This window comes from Salvelinus fontinalis, chromosome 18 (assembly GCF_029448725.1).
Source record: "Salvelinus fontinalis isolate EN_2023a chromosome 18, ASM2944872v1, whole genome shotgun sequence".
NCBI lineage: Eukaryota > Metazoa > Chordata > Actinopteri > Salmoniformes > Salmonidae > Salvelinus > Salvelinus fontinalis.
This window is the reverse complement of record NC_074682.1, coordinates 25,944,968-25,961,479: the sequence shown is the minus strand read 5'-3', so window position 1 is coordinate 25,961,479 and position 16,512 is coordinate 25,944,968. Positions and strand designations below refer to the sequence as shown.

At 44.2% G+C, this 16,512-nt stretch overlaps 1 protein-coding gene across 3 annotated transcripts in view; it reads right to left on the bottom strand.

Moving 5' to 3' along the window:
* LOC129815204 (receptor-type tyrosine-protein phosphatase alpha-like) overlaps window positions 1-16,512 on the bottom strand; it is a 59,139-nt gene that overhangs the window by 5,318 nt on the left and 37,309 nt on the right. The window contains exons 6-22 of one of the 3 annotated variants that reach the window (XM_055868717.1): window positions 14,625-14,709; window positions 13,640-13,713; window positions 12,881-13,017; window positions 12,307-12,397; window positions 11,035-11,111; window positions 10,577-10,613; window positions 10,318-10,415; window positions 9,855-10,010; window positions 9,347-9,513; window positions 9,039-9,174; window positions 7,882-8,028; window positions 7,437-7,530; window positions 7,230-7,306; window positions 4,651-4,785; window positions 3,779-3,904; window positions 3,235-3,386; window positions 3,007-3,142 (exon numbers count right to left, since the gene is read on the bottom strand). In XM_055868717.1, coding sequence (XP_055724692.1) covers window positions 3,007-3,142; window positions 3,235-3,386; window positions 3,779-3,904; window positions 4,651-4,785; window positions 7,230-7,306; window positions 7,437-7,530; window positions 7,882-8,028; window positions 9,039-9,174; window positions 9,347-9,513; window positions 9,855-10,010; window positions 10,318-10,415; window positions 10,577-10,613; window positions 11,035-11,111; window positions 12,307-12,397; window positions 12,881-13,017; window positions 13,640-13,713; window positions 14,625-14,709 — 1,925 coding nt within the window. The remainder of the gene's footprint in view (window positions 1-3,006; window positions 3,143-3,234; window positions 3,387-3,778; window positions 3,905-4,650; window positions 4,786-7,229; window positions 7,307-7,436; window positions 7,531-7,881; window positions 8,029-9,038; window positions 9,175-9,346; window positions 9,514-9,854; window positions 10,011-10,317; window positions 10,416-10,576; window positions 10,614-11,034; window positions 11,112-12,306; window positions 12,398-12,880; window positions 13,018-13,639; window positions 13,714-14,624; window positions 14,710-16,512) is intronic. The other 2 variants (XM_055868718.1, XM_055868719.1) reach the window with 2 other exon arrangements.

Sequence of the window (16,512 nt, the reverse complement as noted above, 5' to 3'; positions counted from 1 at the left end):
CGATATTCAATGAATAGGATGAATAAAGGGAATCTCATGCTTATCTGAACACTTGCGACATTCATGACGTGTCATTATTGGGCTCCCGAGTGCTAGAGGCATGCTAGAGGCATCACTACAGATCCTGGTTTGATTCCAGGCTGTATCACAACCGGCCGTGATTTGGAGTCCCATAGGGCGGCGCACAATTGGCCCAGTGTTGTCCGGGTTTGGCCGGGGTAGGCCGTCATTGTAAATAAGAATTGCCTAGTCAAATAAAGGTTAAATAAAAAATATTGCAGGTAGCCTAGCCCTTAAGAGCGTTGGGCCAGTAACCGAAAGGCCGCTGGTTCGAATCCCCAAGTCGACTAGGTGAAAAAACTGTCGATATCACTCTGGTTAAGAGTGTCTGCCAATTTGTTTTTATAAACGTCACAATGTATGAAATCAACATTTGAAGCATAGTTATTGGACAATTGCTCTTTTCAAATCAAATGTTATTTGTTACATGCGCCGAATACAACAGCTTACCGAATACAACCTTACCGTGAAATGCTTACTTACAATCCTTTAACCAACAATGCAGTTCAAGAATAAGAAAATATTTACGAAATAAACTAAAGTAAAAAATGCAATAAAAAGTAACAATAAAATAAGGCTATATACAGGGGGTACCGGTACAATGTGTGGGGGTAGAGGTTAGTCGAGAAAATTTGTACATGTAGGTAGGGTTAAAGTGATTATGCATTGATAATAAACAGCAAGTCCAAAAACAAAGCGGGGGGGGGGGGGGGTCAATGTAAATAGTCCGGGTGGCCATTTGATTACTTGTTCTGCAATCTTATGGCTTGGGGGTAGAAGCTGTTAAGGAGCCTTTTGGACCTAGACTTGGCAGTCCGGTACCGCTTGCCGTGCGGTAGCAGAGGCATTTTTTGGGGCCTTCCTCTGACACCGCCTAGTATATAGGTCCTGGATGGCAGGTAGCTTGGCCCCAGTGATGTACTAGGCCATATGCACTGCCCTCTGTAGCGCCTTACGGTCGGATGCCGAGGATGCCAGTTAGGATGCCCTCGATGGTGCAGCTGTAGAACTTGAGGATCTGGGGACCCAGGCCAAATCTTTTCAGTCTCCTGAGGGGGAAAAGGTGTTGTTGTGCCCTCTTCACGACTGTCTTGGTGTGTTTGGATAATGATCATTTGTTGGTGATGTGGACACCAAGGAACTTGAAACTCTCGACCCGCTCAACTACAGCCCCGTCGATGTGAACGGGGGTGTGTTCGGCCCTCTTTTACCTGTAGTCCATGATCAGCTCCTTTGTCTTGATCACGTTGAGGGAGAGGTTGTTGTTCTGGCACCACACTGCCAGTAATGGGTGAACAGGGAGTACAGGAGGGGACTAAGCACGCACCCGAGGGGCCCCCGTGTTCAGGATCAGCGTGGCAGATGTGTTGTAGCCTACCCTTACCACCTGGGGGGCGGCCCGTCAGGAAGTCCAGGATCCAGTTGCAGAGGGAGGTGTTTAGTCCCAAGGTCCTTAGCTTAGTGATGAGCTTATTGGGCACTATGGTGTTGAAAGCTGAGCTGTGGTCAATGAACAGCGTTCTCACATAGGTGTTCCTTTTGTCCAGGTGAGAAGGCGATTGAGTCATTGTGGATCTGTTGAGGTGGTATGCGAATTGGAGTGGGTCTAGGGTTTCCAGGATGATGGTGTTGTTGTGAGCCATGAACAGCCTTTCAAAGCACTTCATGGTTACCAACGAGAGTGCTACGGGGCGGTAGTCATTTAGGTAGGTTACCTTCACTTTCTTTCTTGGGCACAGGGATTATGGTGGTAGGCTCGCGTCACTGGGCAGCTCGCAGCTGGGTTTCTCTTTGTAGTCCGTAATAGTTTACAAGCCCTGCCACATCCGACGAGCGTCAGAGCCAGTGTAGTAGGATTCAATCTTAGTCCTGTATTGACGCTCTGCCTATTTGATGGTTCGTCTGAGGGCATAGCGGGATTTCTTATAAGTGTCCGGATTAGTGTCCCGCTACTTGAAAGCGGCTGCTCTAGCCTTTAGCTCGGTGCGGATGTTGCCTGTAATCCACTGCTTCTGGTTGGGATATGTGCGTACGGTCACTGTGGGGACGACGTCACCAATGCACTTATTGATGAAGCCGGTGACTGAGGTGGTATTCTTCTCAATGCCATTGGATGAATCCCGGAACAAATTCTAGTCTGTGCTAGCAAAACAGTCCTGTAGAGTAGCATCCGCGTTATCTGACCACTTCCGTATTGAGTGAGTCACTGGTACTTCCTGATTTCGTTTTTGCTTGTAAGCAGGAATCAGGAGGATATAATTATGGTCAGATTTGCCAAATGGAGGGCGAGGGAGAGCTTTGTATTCATCTCTGCATGTGGAGTAAAGGTGGTCTAGGCACCCCGATCTTGTGGTATATTTCCGTCTTTTCTTCAAGCGAATGACAGGGATTTGGGCCTGGTCTCGGAGAAGACTCATTAAAGAAAAAATCTTCGTCCAGTTCGAGGAGAGTAATCGCTCTTCTGAATTTATGAGAATTCAGTGTGGGAAAACTTTTCCCCCGCTGTAAAACAGTATATCGGCAGATATATCAGAATCGCTACGTTTTGTCCCCCCCCCCAAAAAACGATATCTGACCCCCAAAAACATTGGTTGAGCTCTAGGTAGAAACTTAAGTCAGCACCGTTTTCACAATACTTTCCATATTTTCACAGTGTGACATTTAGCGTGAGCAATTAGCAGTGAGCACAGACCGAAATAACTGTAAAATTTCCAAAATACAGGAAGGCATATTTATTCAATGCGAGTTCTTAAGCTTGTAACTCGCAATTGCATCACGTGCATCCCATGCATTGTACAGTTGGCTAAACTCAGGTTGAATAATTGCATTATTATAACGCATATCATTAAAGCTGGAATCCTTAATTGGTGAAACTGCAACATCCATTTCAGATAGTGTAACAGTCTGCATCATGTACGTCGGTGTTGTGTAACAGAGTGTCCTCACCAGTGTCTGCACCATGTGGGGTCTCTGCAGCCGAAGGCTCTTGACGGTCTGGAAGACGTCCAAGATGGCCTCAGCTTTCACCCGCTCCAGGACCGTGCTCAGGGCACAGAAGGTCCCCGTCCGCCCCGCGCCCGCACTGACACATACACACACACACACAAAAGGTTAGCTGTGATTAGGCACACACACAAGATATGATAAATTGTTAAAACATTAGGTGTAGGTTACCTGCAGTGGACAGTGATTGGGTGGTTGCCAGATTGTTGCTGCTGCTTCTGGACCGCAGCAATGATGTTGATCATTCCCTTCCCGTCACTGGGAATGCCCACTTCTGGCCAGCCATGGAAATGAAACTGTCTCACCGTACGAGCCTTGGTCTCCTAAAGAGTGAGAAAGGAAAGAGTAAGACAGGAAGAGACACGCCCAACACCAGTGTTTCCCAAAGGGATATTTTCAGCAGCGGTGGCAAAGTTAGCATAGCGGGGTAGTGTCAGTCTTATGCTATCTGAGTGACTCAAATATTATTACAAAATCAATGACGGCCCCACGCAATGCCATTTCTTTTTAAATTTCCGATTCTCCCTGACTGTCTAGTTTATATTTTGGTAGTTATTGGTTCTCAAAGATGATGTAAAATTATGATTTATGGGTGGAGGGGTAAACACTGCCCACACATACAAACACACACTGAAGACACATAGAAGTGACTAATCAAATCTTGTTGACATTTGCTTGGGGTGTTAGTGTTTTTCGAGGCAGCCTCTGTCTTCACCCTGTTGTTGGTGACCAGGAGGTCTCTAACAGTGTAGCTCTCACTCTCCTCCTCCTTCTTCAGCTCGATGGAGATGTCCCCACACACTATCACCCCATCACTGGGCCAGTACTGGGCACACTTCTCCTACAGAGAGAGGGGGGAAGAGAGCGAGAGAGAGGTAGATAGATGGAGATATTAGCGAGAGACAGACACTCACAGACAGACAGACAAAGGTAGCCTGGCGGGTTGGGCCAGTAACAGAAAGGCTGCTGGATCGAATCCCTGAGCTGACAAGGTAAAAATCTGTCCTTCTGCCCCTGAGCAAAGCAGTCAACCCACTGTTCCCCAGGCGCTGAAGACGTGGATGTCGATTAAGGCAGCCCTCCGCACCTCTCCGATTCAGAGGTATTGGGTAAAATGAGGAAGACACATTTCAGTTGAATGCATTCAGTTGTACAACTGACTAGGTATCCCCTTTCCCAAAGATAAACAAAGAGAGAGAGAGAAAGAGAGAGAGAGAGAGAGACAGACAGACAAAGATCTGATGGCACCCTGCAATCAGCTCCAGGAAGTATTTAAACTAACAGAGAATGATCCTCTAATCACGAGACAGAACCAGGAAACAGACCAATAAGGAGACGTTTCTCTTCCAATCATTGTTCTCAGTAATAACATACTTTACTGGCATGACTGAGCTTAGCGAACACACTGTCGTCAGATTGGTTCAATGGCCCCCATTCTTCACTGTGCTCTCTCCTTTCTGCCCATCTCCTCCTTCCTATGGCCTCCATTCTCCCTCTCACACCGCTCTACCTGTCCTCTCTATCTTCTTCCTCCATCCCTCTCCACATGTTGTCTCTCTGCTGTGTCCTCCCTCCATCCCTCTGTACCTGTCCTCTCTCCTCCAGCTCAGTGAGCATGACTATGGAGCAGCTCCTCCACTCCCAGATCATCCTCCAGAAGTCTTCGATGGTGTGCTGCAGCGGACCCTGGCTGGCCATGTACGAGTCCTTCTGACGGTACCCCTGAACCAGACACAGGTAGAGATACGCAGAGGTTAGGTGTTCACACACACACACACATGGTACCAGTCTGGACACACCTACTGATTTAAGGGTTTTCTTTATTTGTACTATTATTTTCTACATTGTAGAATACTAGTGAAGACATCAAAACTATTAAATAACACATGGAATATTGTAGTAACCAAAAAAAGTGTTAAACAAATCAAATTTTATTTTATATTTGAGATACTTCAAAGTAGCCACCCTTTGCCTTGATGACAGCTTTGCACACTCATGGCATTCTCTCAACCAGCTTCGTGAGGTAGTCATCTGGAATGCATTTCAATTAACAATTAAAAGTTAATTTGTGGAATTTCTTTCCTTCTCAATGCGTTTGAGCCAATCAGTTGTGTTGTGACATGGTAGGGGTGATATACAGAAGATATCCCTATTTGGTAAAATACCAAGTCCATATTTTTTTATTTATTTTATTTTATTTCACCTTTATTTAACCAGGTAGGCAAATTGAGAACACGTTCTCATTTACAATTGCGACCTGGCCAAGATAAAGCAAAGCAGTTCGACACATACAACAACACATGGTTACACATGGAGTAGAACAAACATACAGTCAATAATACAGTGAAAAATAAGTCTATATACAATGTGAGCAAGTGAGGTGAGATAAGGGAGGTGAAGGCAAACAAAATATATATAAAAATAAATACAAATATAAAAAGGCCATGGTGGCGAAGTAAATACAATATAGCAAGTAAAAAAAAACACTGGAATGGTTGGTTTGCAGTGGAAGAAAGTGCAAAGTAGAGATAGAAATAATGGGGTGCAAAGGAGCAAAAATAAATAAATGAATACAGTAGGTAAAGAGGTATTATATTATGGCAAGAACAGCTCAAATAAGCAAAGAAAAACAACAGTCCATCATTAATTTAAGAACTTTGAAAGTTTCTTCAAATGCATTTGAAAAATCATCAAGTGCTATGATGAAACTGGCTCTCGTGAGGACCGCCACAGGAAAGGAAGACTCAGAGTTACCTCTGTTGCAGAGGATAAGTTCATTATAGTTAACAGCCTCAGAAATTGCAGCCCAAATAAATGCTTCACAGAGTTCAAGTAACATACACATCTCCACATCAACTGTTCAGAGGAGTGAATCAGGCCTTCAGGGTCAAATTGCTGCAAAGAAACGACTACTAAAAGACACCAATAAGAAAAAGAGACTTGCTTGTGCCAAGAAACATGAGCAATGGACATTAAACCGGTGGAAATCTCACCTTTGGGCTGATGAGTCCAAATGTGAGATTTTTGGTTCCAACCGCCGTGTTTTTGTGAGACGCATAATAGGTGAATGGATGATCTTCGCATGTGTGGTTCCCACCGTGAAGTATGGAGGAGGAGGTGTGATGGTGCTTTGCAGGTGACACTGTCAGTGTTTTATTTAGAATTCAAGGCATACTTAACCAGCATGGCTACCACAGCATTCTGCAGCGATACGCCATCCCATCTGGTTTGCACTTAGTGGGACTATCATTTGCTTTTCAACAGGACAATGACCCGAAAAACACACCTCCAGACTGTGTAAGGGCTATTTGACCAAGAAGGAGAGTGATGGAGTGCTGCATCAGATGACCTGGCCTACACAATCACCTGACTTCAACCCAATTGAGATGGTTTGGGATGAGTTGGACTGCAGAGTGAAGGAAAAGCAGCCAACAAGTGCTCAGCATATGTGGGAACTCCTTCAAGACTGTTGGGAAAGCATTCTAGGTGACACTGGTTGATAGAATGCCAAGCATTCCTCTACACCCGCAATAACATCTGCTAAACACATTTTTGGTCACTACCTGATTCCACGTGTTATTTCGTAGTTATGATGTCTTCACTATTATTCTACAATGTAGAAAATAGTAAGATGAAGAAAAACCCTTGAATAAGTAGGTGTGTTCAAACTTTTGACTGGTACTGTACATAGGCACACACGCGCCAGCTTAGACATACACACAACAACCACTGTAGGATCCATTTCTGCCCGTATTAGACTCATCTCCTGTGTTGTGTAGATGTCTGTATTTTGATGTTTTTGTACGCTAGGAGTCTACCCTTCCAAAGGTCTCTACTGTATCATCACTATCATATCTCCTGATAGGCATCTCCTTACATTCACATTTGAGTCATTGAGCAGATGCTCTTATCCAGAGCAACTTACAGTAGTGAGTGCATACATCTTCGTACTGGTCCCGCATGGGAATCAAACCCACAACCCTGGCATTGCAAGCGCCACGCTGTACCAACTGAGTCACACGGGACCATCTTTTCACCATTTATGTGAAAACGAACTTGTATCTGTGCTAACATTTTGTTAATTTGTCTCATTTTAAAAACACTCATAACATAGGTGAAGTGAGCCATAATCTGGTGTCGGTTTCACAGTTGTTTCGTCTACTCACGTCAATGAAGGAGGCGTTGACATAGTCCGTGTTCTCCTCCCCTCTCTTGACTGGGATGATCACTCTGTTGAACTCATCTACGAGACACCAACAAACAGGTTACATTACATGGAGCTATGTGACCGACTAGGTTTGAATACCAGACTGCATTAATCTGTGGAGCTAAGCCTAGGGATTAGCTCAGGGAGGTTTGGAGCCGTGACTCACATGGGATGATCTGGAGAACTCGGTTCTTCTTCATGTTAGCTGGCAGGTTGCCTGTTCTCATCTTGTCGTTCTGGATCTTGATGGAAGTCAGCTTCTGTGTGGGGAGACAAAACCACTGGCTTGGCTCTCACACTCAGGGAAAAAACACATCTAAAAAAAAAACCTAACAATTTAGCGCTCACAGTGCTACTTTAATGGCTTCATATTCATTGGTTCACACCAAAGCAAAACATGTTGCAAGGAAAACAAAAACAAGCATTTTCAGGTAGTCCCTCCCTGTTTCAATTTCAATGTATCAATTTCTTCCGCTTGGTGCCAAATAAATATGATCCAGAGTCAAACAGATAGGCTGTCAAACATTTAAGCGTAGCTGAAGTGAGCTTGCTTAAGCTTTGTACTTTTGGGACTATCCATTAGTTCCATTGTACCAGGCAAACTAAATCACCTTGAACTCCGCTTCCATGCCCCCACAGCCGGCGGCGGAGGGGGCGTAGAGCTTGGCCAGGTGGGACTCCAGGGAGGTCACCTCCAGCTCGGTGTCCCCATACAGATAATGCTCCAGCATGGCCTGGAAGATGAACACGTATTGCATCTGTGGAGAGGGAGGGGGAATAGAGAGAGGGGAGGAAAGAGAGAGAGAGTGGGGGAAGAGAGAGGGTGGAGAAGAGAGAGGGGGGAGGAGAAAGAGAGAGGGGGAGGAGAGAGGGGGGATGAGAGAGAAAGAGGGGGGTAGGGGGGATACAGAGTGGGTGAAAGAGAAATCGCTAAGACTTTTAGTGCACTTGTCATGCTCATATCATACAGCCAGAAGAGGAGTCAGATGACAACACAACATAAACGGGAAATAACCACATACCCTGAACACTGCCAGTATTGAGATTTGAATGGAAACATGTTCATATAGTATATTGATATGAGTGTGTGACCTATTTCAGGTCAAGGTAAAGTGGTCTTCGTCAGGTCAGGGTAATAATGTTATGCGATTTTTTTGCAGTCTGAGTACTTTGTGGTTTTGTGTTGGTCAGGGTACTAATGAGTAGTGGTTTGGGTCAAGGGTACTAATGAGTAGTGGTTTGGGTCAAGGGTACTAATGAGTAGTGGTTTGGGTCAGGGTAATAATGAGTAGTGGTTTGGGTCAGGGTAATAATGAGTACTGGTTTGGGTCAGGGTAATAATGAGTACTGGTTTGGGTCAGGGTAATAATGAGTACTGGTTTGGGTCAGGGTAATAATGAGTACTGGTTTGGGTCAGGGTAATAATGAGTACTGGTTTGGGTCAGGGTAATAATGAGTACTGGTTTGGGTCAGGGTAATAATGAGTACTGGTTTGGGTCAGGGTAATAATGAGTACTGGTTTGGGTCAGGGTAATAATGAGTACTGGTTTGGGTCAGGGTAATAATGAGTACTGGTTTGGGTCAGGGTAATAATGAGTACTGGTTTGGGTCAGGGTAATAATGAGTACTGGTTTGGGTCAGGGTAATAATGAGTACTGGTTTGGGTCAGGGTAATAATGAGTACTGGTTTGGGTCAGGGTAATAATGAGTACTGGTTTGGGTCAGGGTAATGTTGTGGTTAGTGCTTGTTGCGGTCAGTTCAACTTACGTCTGTCTGGACCATTTGGCAGCGCTGGGCTCTGATACGTGTGACAAAGCCAAAGACGTCCACCTTTCTCTCGGTGTTCATCATGTCCAACATAGCATCTATCACTATGAAGGTACCGGTCCTCCCCACCCCCGCACTGACACACAGACAGAGGGAGAGACAGACAGACAGGCAGAAAAGAGCACGCACATAAAGATAGTATGTGGTATGTGACTGAACCTAGGGCGTGTTAGCCCACCAAGCTTAAGCCTAGGCATTAGCTTGGCATCTAGGCGTCACAGAACCACCTACACCAATAACACACTCACCTGCAGTGGACCACGATGGGGCCAGCGTACTGGGGGTTGCAGGTCTTGACCTTCTTGAGGAACTTGAGCATGCCGATGGGCGTGAAGGGGACGCCAAAGTCTGGCCAGCTGGTGAAGTGGAACTGGGTCACCAGCCGCTGAGGCTTCTTACCCCCCACATCCCCCACCTAGAGAGAGAGAGAGGCCGAGAGAAAGAGAGCGAGAGAGTGAGAGAGAGTGAGAAGTAGAGAAGGAGGGGTGTAGATGTAGAGACAGAGACACCATTCGTTTAACTGTTTTGGAGTATTATTCAAGACTAATGTTATGTTCAAATAATTTGTTTTTTTTTCCATTTTCACATGAGCTTTGCATACAGTGTACCTGCTTGGTGTACATCCATATCACATGGGTTTGATAGATGGTGTGGTGAGAGGAGAAAACAAGACAAGAAAAAGGGAGGAGAAAGAGGTGAGAAGACAAGTCCAGAGAAGACAGGAGAAGGAGAGAGGAAAAGGGAAGAGCAGGGTACCTGTTGGATGCAGAACTTGCGGATGGTGTAATCCACCAGCACCATCATGTCCTCCACAGAGACCCGGATGTTGCCGTAGGTCCAGCAGCCCTGGTCTGGCCAGTACTGGGCACACTTACACTGAGACACACAGAGAGATTGCCGCTGTATGGATTTCTTTCAAATGAAAAGAAACAAACACTCATAGTCGTACATTCATATGCCTTTTCACATTGCAAATTTGACATGCTGAACATACCCAACCATCGTCATATTGCAAGGTCTGTTCAGAAGGGTGGAACACTACACAACAGTTCCAATAGATTTTGTACAGTGAAGAACATATTTTAAATGCATTTCATGTTGAGTAGGCAGTTGTGTCAATTGTTTTAATGAACTTTCTATCTGCAAAATTCTGAAACTTCCACCTTTCTGAACACACCTGTTGTCACCCCTCCCCCGCTCTTCCCTCCTTCTCCCCTACCTCTTTTCTTTCCTTCAGGTTGGTCACCATGACGATGGTGGCTGTGTTCTGTTCCCAGATCATTCTCCAGAAGTCGTTCACCGTCTCCTCCTTTGGCCCTGAGAGAGAGGGAGACAGAAGATATATTATAATCCACTGTTTATTATCATCATTGATTTAATACGTTCCTGTATGTTTGCACAGGCAATGAAATATGATGTCATATTAACATGGCATTCACCACATTAGCCTATCCCAGTGGCTAGAGTAACCTCTTTACCTTGAGCTGCAATGAACTTGTTCTTCTCTTGGTACCCCTGTGAACAAGAGGAAGGCAGAAGAGGAAGAGAGTGAGTGTGTGTTTGATTGCTGAATAGGTTTAATGACCGTGTTTGTAATGTTAGTAATGTTCTGCTGTATCATCGATGTTACTCTACTTTTTGATGTATTGATGTTGTTTCTACTTCATGCGATTTAGCGTGGGACTTTCGTTCTACAAATGAAATATTATTTTCATTTTGTAAAAAAAGAAAGAACATAGGAGAGAGAGGAAGGGAGAGCGAGAGTGATGAAAAAGACTATTCTAAGGCAACCTTTAATTTATTTATTTAACCAGGAAGTTCAATTAAGGTCAAAAGACCTCTTTTACAAGGGAGACCTGGCCAAGGAGTAGCTAAATAAGAAATTACAAAAAATCAGAGCCTGTCATTGATGCCAAAGGCTTGTGGCATCACTTACGTTGATGAAGGATGCGTTGATGAAGTCGGAGTCTGGAACTCCCTCTAGTGATGACAAATGCACCCTGGAGTGATCATCTGAAACACAACAGAACCTTGATTAGCTGAATGGCCAGCCTGTTTTAAAGGAGCTACATGTAACATTTATACTACCGTTCAAAAGTTTGGGGTCACTTAGAAATGTCCTTGTAGGGCCTCCCGGGTGGCGCAGTGGTCTAGGCTGCGCCACCAGAGTCTCTGGGTTCGCGCCCAGGCTCTGTCGCAGCCGGCCGCGACCGGGAGGTCCGTGGGGGCGCTGCACAATTGGCATAGAGTCGTCCGGGTTAGGGAGGGTTTGTCCGGTAGGAATATCCTTGTCTCATCGCGCTCCAGCGACTCCTGTGGCGGGCCGGGCGCAGTGCGCGCTAACCGAGGGGGCGGGTGCACGGTGTTTCCTTCTCCGACACATTGGTGCAGCTGGCTTTCGGGTTGGAGGCGCGCTGTGTTAAGAAGCAGTGCGGCTTGGTTGGGTTGTGCTTCGGAGGACGCATGGCTTTCGACCTTCATCTCTCCCGAGCCCGTACGGGAGTTGTAGCGATGAGACAAGATAGTAATCACTAGCGATTGGATACCACGAAAATTGGGGAGAAAAGGGGATAAAAATAAATAAAAAATAAATAAAAAATGTCCTTGTTTTTTTAAAGAAAAGCAAATGTTTTGTTCATTAAGATAACATCAAATTGATCAGAAATACAGTGTAGACATTGCTAATGCTGTAAAGGACTATTGTAGCTGGAAACAGCAGATTTTCAAAGGCTAATTGATCATTAGAAAAACCTTTTGCAATTATGTTAGCACAGCTGAAAACTGTGGTTCTGATTAAAAAGCAATAAAACTGGCCTTCTTTAGACTAGTTGAGTATCTGGAGTATCAGCATTTGTGGGTTCGATTACAGGCTCAAAATGGACAGAAACAAATAACTTTCTTCTGAAAGTATTACGTCTTTGCAAATGGTAAGAAGCCACTATGAGATGTTAGGCGTTATTAAGCAGTGTCCTTAAAAAAAAGAATTATGGCTAAAATATTACATGTAGCTCATTTAAAGTCTGTTCCAGGAAGAGCAGTATGACAGACTAGTGCCCGATTCAGACTATTAACCGAACCGATCCAAGCTATACTGGCGCGTTACGCATCCGCCATAGATGCTTGAACAGTGCTGGAAAGGAAACATACAAGCCAGCACAGTACGTTCCCAAAGGTTGAATCAGGCTTTAGTGCCATGTCGTGGACTCACATGGCAGGATGTTGACGTATCGGTTTTTGTCCTTGTTCTCCTCTTTAGAGGCCGTGTCGCACGACGCCTGAATGGGACACACCGGCAGCGCCTGGACACAGAGCGCATTAGACACACAGACAGGTAACAGTGATATTAGCTGAATGCCCAGTGATGTGTGTTTCTATGGGTAAAATTCTTATTCCGAAAACCAGCCCTGCTGGACACGAAAATAAAGCAAATAAGGGAAGAACGGGAAAGGGAATTAGGAAGTATTGAAACACAGCTATAGGCTCTGTGTAAGGTAGTACCTCTCCAATCTGAGTCGGTAGCTAGAATCACAAACATAAAGGGTTCTAGTTGCAAGTACGATCTGCCCATTGTCCTGATGTGGCCCATAGATGACTAAAATGTGTGTGTATAAATGTAAATGTGTGTGTAGGCGTGAGAGTATGCATATATATATATATACATATATATATATATATATATATATATATATATATAGAGTATCCATATATATATATATATATATTCCAGCACTGTTCATATATATATATGTATATATGTATGTGCGTGCATAAGGACTTCATACGTTGAACTCCTCCCGGAAGAGCTTGTTGTCGTCAGCCATGCGACGATTCATCTCCTCCTCCAGCTTGTCGACAACAAGGGGAGGGTACTTCCTGTTGGTGCTGGGTGAACGGGCCAATAGTGGCACACTCTGGAGCTCTGCGAGAGCAGGAAGCAGGAAGGGAGGGAAGAGGGAGAGGAAAGAGAGGAGGGAAGGAATGGGAGGAGAAAGATTGGTCGAGATAGAGTTCCACAGGAGATAGACAGAGACAGAAAGATAGAGACATAAACCCTTATTGTTGTGACACTGCCAACAATAAATTATACAAATACAATTAATTATATACACTATACATAGTATTTCAATAATTTTTACAGTAAAATACAATAACAAAAACCTGTTGTAAGAGCCAGATAGTGACACATTCACCAACCAATGATTATAAACTAAATCAATACACTGTAGAAAAATATACTATATATATTACATGTCCTAAACATTACATTCCAATCTGCACACGCAATGTCTCCAAACTGACTGTCTGTTCTGTCACAAAAGCCCACAAGGGGGCGCTGTAAACCAATCCAACACTGCTACTGAACCACAAGTCATCATATGGAACAACAGCATAGGCCGAGAACCAGTAAATGACTACAAAACCAATGTGATCTTATCCAAACAGAAAACAATGCAGAAAGTTGGCTATGATATAGATTACAAGTCCCTGTAAGTGTACTACCACAGGCAAAATGTGTGTTCACACAACTACAGTGATTTTACCTGTATCATCTGATCTACCGTTGGTCAGCCTGAAGGAGTTAGAATGGCTGCCGGCCTGCTTGTACTTCTTAAACCTGTCAATCACACGACATGCATGAATAGATATATCCGGAATGACACACACTGCCATGGTAACTTCTGTAACACTTAGTTCATCAATACTGTCCTCAATAGGGTGTGAGTGTATGAAAGGTGACAAGCAAGCCATTTCCTGCTCTGCCCTTTCGAAAAACTGTAATGAATTGTGTGAGTAGGTTTGTGTGTACAAGACATTTAGCGTTTTACGTGAGTCTCATGTCTCAATATTGTATAGCTCTACACACTTTTTTTCTTTTCAGTTTAAATATGCCAGCCTGAAATGAGGCTGAAGACACTTCTGTCAGGCAGAAAACCAGGGATGTATTCATTATGGCGCACCATAGCAAAACATAGTATGTGTTTCTTTTTGGACAAAACAAGCATTTTTATTGGACAAGTTCAGGGAGCTCTCCCGGTGTCAGTCCGTTTTTTCTCTTTGGTGCCTCATGAACACGACCCAGGGGCGAGTCCCCCTAAAGCTTCGTAGCTAATGTGGCACTATTTTCACCCTGACGTAGAGTATAGACCCAGGCCCCTGGCAGAACAGCAAAAGGCTTAATTTTGAGAACTTTGCTCGCTTCAAGCGAAGAAGATGGATTGTCAAACGTAAGATTTTACCATTCTGACTCTCACTGCTATGGGGCATGGCTGTTATTTTAGCCACAAAGCTTTCAGGGAACCCCCCCATGGTTGTGTTCAGCAGGGAGACAACTTTTGAAAAGGACAGGTATTAGCTGAACTCAGCCAAGGTACTGGCTGAACTCATACAATTTTCACTTTGCTGAAAATTGTTTGGTTACCGTGTGCCCTAATGAACCGGAACCAGGTGAGCAGTGTGGGTCAGAGTTAGCGGTGTGGGTCAGGGTTAGCGGTGTGGGTGGTTTATACCGGAGTGAGTATGACTGACCTGAGCATGTAGAGGATGATGATGATGAAGACAATGACGAGCAGGGACGACAGAGCCACCATCACCGCAATGATGGGCGTGTCATCTGAGACAGGAGAGAGATAATTCACAACATATTTTAAAAGTGTATCTATCCATTGTACAATGACTACTTGTCTTATGTTGGTCACATTACAAGACTCAACACACAAACACACGACAGGCTGGGAGCAGCACAGGGTCAGCCTCAGAGCAGCGCCTCTGGAGCACTTTGCCTCGCACAAGGGCACAACGGTAGTAGGTGGCGGCGGGCCACCAGAAACCCCCTGGTTGCCGGTTCACTAGCCTACATTTTCATGTCAGCACTGGGATTCCCTTTGGCAAGGCAACTTCTTTAATTCCAGGTACCTACAAAAGCAAGATGGTGGTGGAAGTCCCTGGTGTGGTAATATTTGATTTGCTCTCAAAGAAAAATAAGCGTGCTGAGCGTACACGTGGACACGGTCCTTGAGAGTGTAGATACATCACTATTTAATTGGCAGGCAGAGTCAATCTTTCACATGATAGGCTACAAGACAGGAGGCTGGAGTCAGGCACTGAAAGCCAGTTTAACATCTGCACTCAGTACGTAGCAGACTTGGGTTCAAACTCTATTTGACATTTGATTGAGCCTGTCTGGAGTGACAAATTGGGTTTGGGTTGGCACTTTGCGCTAAGCAAGCTTGATCAAGTGCACAAATTAAGTATTTGAAAAGAAAAACAATTATATTTAATTTGGTTAATGGTAAACATGTTAGACAGGCTATATGCAACTCTGGCTGCTTTGTTTGTGACTTCTACACTGATTACAGGAGCTCCTAACTAAGGACATGGTGACAGTTAATCTGGACAGCTTCGTTATATGTCTTACGTAACATATTCATCATAGTGACATGAGATTAACCGTCATTACAGAGACGTCATTAACCGTCGTTATATAGACGTCATTAACTATTAAGAGTCTAAGCCAGGGGGAAGGGGGTTCTACTAAGCTATATGGAATTGTATGAATAAGGTCATACCAAGGATCATTTAGCTATTTGATTTTGAATTTCAAGACCGCTTGAAGTATACATTATTTTAAATAATAATTTAAAGGAAAAAAAATTTTCGGCCTTACTGCTATTAGCCCATACAAACGCATAGAATAACAGATTCACTACCAAAATACAAGTCATGTGAGATCTGTGGGTGTCCTAGAGCAAAAAACAACCAACATTTACATTTTTTGTCCATTAAAATAACATCAAATTGATCAGAAATACAGTGTAGACATTGTTAATGTTGTAAATGACTATTGCAGCTGGAAGCGGCAGATTTTTAATGGAATATCTACATAGGCGTAGAGGCCCATTATCAGCAACCATCACTCCTGTGTTCCAATGGCACGCTGTGTTAGCTAATCCAAGTTTATCATCTTAAAAGGCTAATTGATCATTAGAAAACCCTTTTGCAATTATGTTAGCACAGCTGAAAACTGTGGTTCTGATTAAAGAAGCAATAAAACTGGCCTTCTTTAGACTAGTTCGTATCTGGAGCATCAGCATTTGTTAGCTCAATTACAGCCTCAAAATGTCTGGAAAAAATAACTTTCTTCTGAAACTCATCAGACTATTCCTGTTCTGAGAAATTAAGGCTATTCCATGTGAGAAATTGCCAAGAAACGGAAGATCTCGTACAACGCTGTGTACTACTCCCTTCACATAACAGCGCAAACTGGCTCTAACCAGAATAGAAAGAGGAGTAGGAGGCCCCGGTGCACAACTGAACAAGAGGACAAGTACATTAGAGTGTCTAGTTTGAGAAACAGATGCCTCACAAGTCCTCAACTGGCAGCTTCACTGGCAGTCTCAACGTCAACAGCGAAGAG